The sequence below is a fragment of the Littorina saxatilis genome, linkage group LG8 (assembly GCF_037325665.1).
Source record: "Littorina saxatilis isolate snail1 linkage group LG8, US_GU_Lsax_2.0, whole genome shotgun sequence".
NCBI classification, from domain to species: Eukaryota; Metazoa; Mollusca; class Gastropoda; order Littorinimorpha; family Littorinidae; genus Littorina; species Littorina saxatilis.
Window position 1 is genome coordinate 30,848,368 of NC_090252.1, and position 3,104 is coordinate 30,851,471.

General features: G+C 47.6%; 1 protein-coding gene across 1 annotated transcript; it reads left to right on the forward strand.

The window, feature by feature from the left end:
• Positions 1-820: 820 nt before the first annotated feature.
• Positions 821-1,192, forward strand: LOC138974594 (uncharacterized). Its single transcript, XM_070347314.1, has one exon. It carries the CDS (start codon positions 821-823, stop codon positions 1,190-1,192), a length of 372 nt encoding a protein of 123 aa, XP_070203415.1.
• The last annotated feature ends 1,912 nt before the right edge of the window (positions 1,193-3,104 follow it).

Consider the following 3,104-nt stretch of genomic DNA (forward strand, 5'->3'; position numbering starts at 1 on the left):
CAGATCTAGTGTCTCCCACTCATAAAGCGTGTCACATAAGCTTACTGATCATTCGTTTTGTTTAATTTCTTTCTATTTCAGCAGACACGGATATGAAAAACAGTGCTAGGCAGTCACCTCCAGTGAAATTAGTTGATCTAAACTGCCTGTAATGTTTGGATGTCTTTGTTCTTGGTTCGATTTTTGTGAATTTCAAGACTTGCAGTGGAGTCTTAAGTTTAGACTACTCTGCCCGTATAAAACTGTCTACTATTTACTTGAACATGCAGATATAAGGAAACGGGATGAATCTGTTCTCAAAATCAAAATTATTACGATTTTGCCTCAGTTCCAAAACATGCTCTGTCATGGTTCTGTCTGTAAAATGTAGTGCCTTTCTTCAGACAATTTGTGAATGCTAGATCTACCTAGATCTGTATCGCGTTTCTTTCCAGACTCCTCTCTTTGATTGTACTACACTGCCCAAAATAAGTCAAGGACCAAAAGCCATTTTTCGATCCCAACGTTGATTGTGCAAAAATCACAAAAGTGGGCGACAATGACCCTCTACGCTTTGTGGTCGTCTTGACAGCTTCCCTGCCTTTGCTGTGACAGCAAAAACCGGTACTCGGACTTTGCCTGTTTCTCTGTGCAGGCGAGCAAAGAATCTGCAATATTGCGAAAAACGCACGTGAAAGTAACCCCCCTGCAGAGCTCAGCACAGGTGATTTTGCCCTAATCAATCTTTTTCACGTGAACCATTGGTCCTCTGAGAGTGAACTGTCGTCACCAGAAATGCTTTATAAGCCCAGGCAAAATCACAGCAGGCCACCAAACAACCATGCCTCCAAGACGTCATCTGAACCTTGTCGACCGCGGACGAGCTCTAGCCTGGGTTCAAGAGGGTATCCGGCTCCGAGAGATTGCTGCAAGACTTGGCTGCTCCCATTCCGGCATCGTGAGGCTGCGGCAGCGTTTTCTGGCCACTGGAAGTGTGGAAACCAGACCCCGGTCTGGGCGCCCTCGAAGCACCACACAACGTCAAGACCGCTACATCTCACGCCAGGCGTTGCAGACCAGGACGACCACTGCCACCACCATCAGACGAAGGCTTAGGGTGGCAACCAACACTGACATCAACGAGCAGACCGTCCGCAACCGCCTTCATGACCAGACGCTGCCGCAAGGCGTCAACTTGGCCGCATTTTACTGACGCCACGTCACATGATGGCAAGACTGGCCTGGTCCACCCGCCATTTGAGATAGAATCGACAGCAGTGGGCCCAGGTACTGTTTTTCGATGAATCTCGATTCAGTCTGGAGCATGATGATGGCAGGACCAGGGTCTGGAGGCGTCCAGGAGAACGCATGATCCCTGCATGCGTGAGGGAGAGAAGAGCCTACCGGGGAGGGTCAGTGATGGTGTGGGCTGGGATCAGCGAGCACCACAGGACCCCACTGTACCATGTACGGGGCAACTTGAATGCCCTTGTCTACAGGGACCAGATCCTCAGGCCCCAAGTCCTGCCCATGCTGCGTTAGATTGGGCCCCATGCAGTGCTACAGGACGACAATGCTCCCCCACATCGAGCACGGCTTGTGGACGCCTTCCTGCAGCAGGTACAGATCAACAGGATGGATTGGCCAACCAACAGTCCCGACATGAAACCTATCGAGCATGCGTGGGACATGTTGGGCCGTCGTGTTCGCAAGAATCATGCTCCACCTGCAAACCTCCAACAGCTGCTCGTTCTTCTTCAGCAAGAGTGGCAGGCCATCCCCCAGGCTAATCTGGCAAACATTGTCCACTCAATGAGGGATCGCTGCAACGAGTGCCGCCAGAATCGTGGGGGTTATACCCATAATTGAACTTTGGGAACCGGTGAAACATTGGAATTGACAATCTGCAAAGACTTGCGACTTTTGATTTTGACCCCCCCTTCACTTAAGAGACAATAACTCAATTGTTTATGAATGGAATTCAATGCACTTTGGCGTGGTTGTTGTTGAATAATTTGACCACAACATATTACAAGTTCCATGTTTTTGGTTGATCGGTTTTTGCGTAATTTGTGTTTGGATTATTGGTCCTTGACTTATTTTGAGCAGTGTATTTGCTGTCATAAGCTTATCACGATTCGTTTGGTAAACGTTTGGTAAACTCACCTTGCAACAGCTTCCTTGGCTTTGTTGGCATTTTTTTTCAAGGCAGCACAACGTAAGATTAGCTTCTGTTGGACAGCAGGTAGAATGCGAGTTTTGAGACAACGACAGTCGTCCAAAGAAAGCTTGCTGTGGAATTTTGTTCTACATAATGGCACATGTGATTCTGTATTTTTCAGCGGTTAATGTTAATGGTTTATTTTTTCCTCTGTTGATTTCTTCCTTCTGAGTTGATCGTTATCATTCAAACAAGACCATCAGATAGCAAGGGTGGATCCAGGAAAGGGGGGCACACCCAAACTGTTTTTCACGAACTTGAAGGCGCGAAGCGCCTGAATTGAGGGTGCAAAGCGCCCGAAAATGCCAGGGTGGGTCGGGTGCATGACCCCCCCCCCCCCTCCCCTGAATCTCTCTCTTTCCCTCTAGGGGGAATCCGGGACCCTTTCCCGCCCCCTCCTAAATCCACCACTGGAGAGTACCTCAGTTGCTCCTCAATGGACTGTGAATAGTGTGTTGACTGTGTTGACCGTCAGAATTATTTTAAGAACCAGGCTGCTGCAGTCAGTTGACATGTTTCGCATAATGTAGGATTCCCATGCATGCTGCATAGGTAAAGTAGCTTGTATAACCCGACTATTCAGTATCAAAACACTGTTTTTATTTGTGTAGGTTGTAGTCATCACAACTAATCGTATTTTGCCTTTTGTTTCAGAAAGGAGGATAAGCTACAACAAGATCGACGCTATGTCAGATATGCCTCAGCCACATGACGACTTCTGAATTTAGATCCACTCGGCATGGTGACAAGTCTTGATGAAAAGTATAAGACTGAGGACAGCAGTGGAAAAAGTGACCACATGGCAGGTACCTATTGCTTAGTGTCTGCAGTGCAAAAGACAGATAAGCTGATGGTAGATTTCCAAATGAACACAGCACCCGCAGATCTACTGCTGATTTATCTG

Excerpts from the sequence above, each read along its gene's own strand:
- LOC138974594 (XM_070347314.1), top strand. The coding sequence starts at position 821 with ATGCCTCCAAGACGTCATCTGAACCTTGTCGACCGCGGACGAGCTCTA.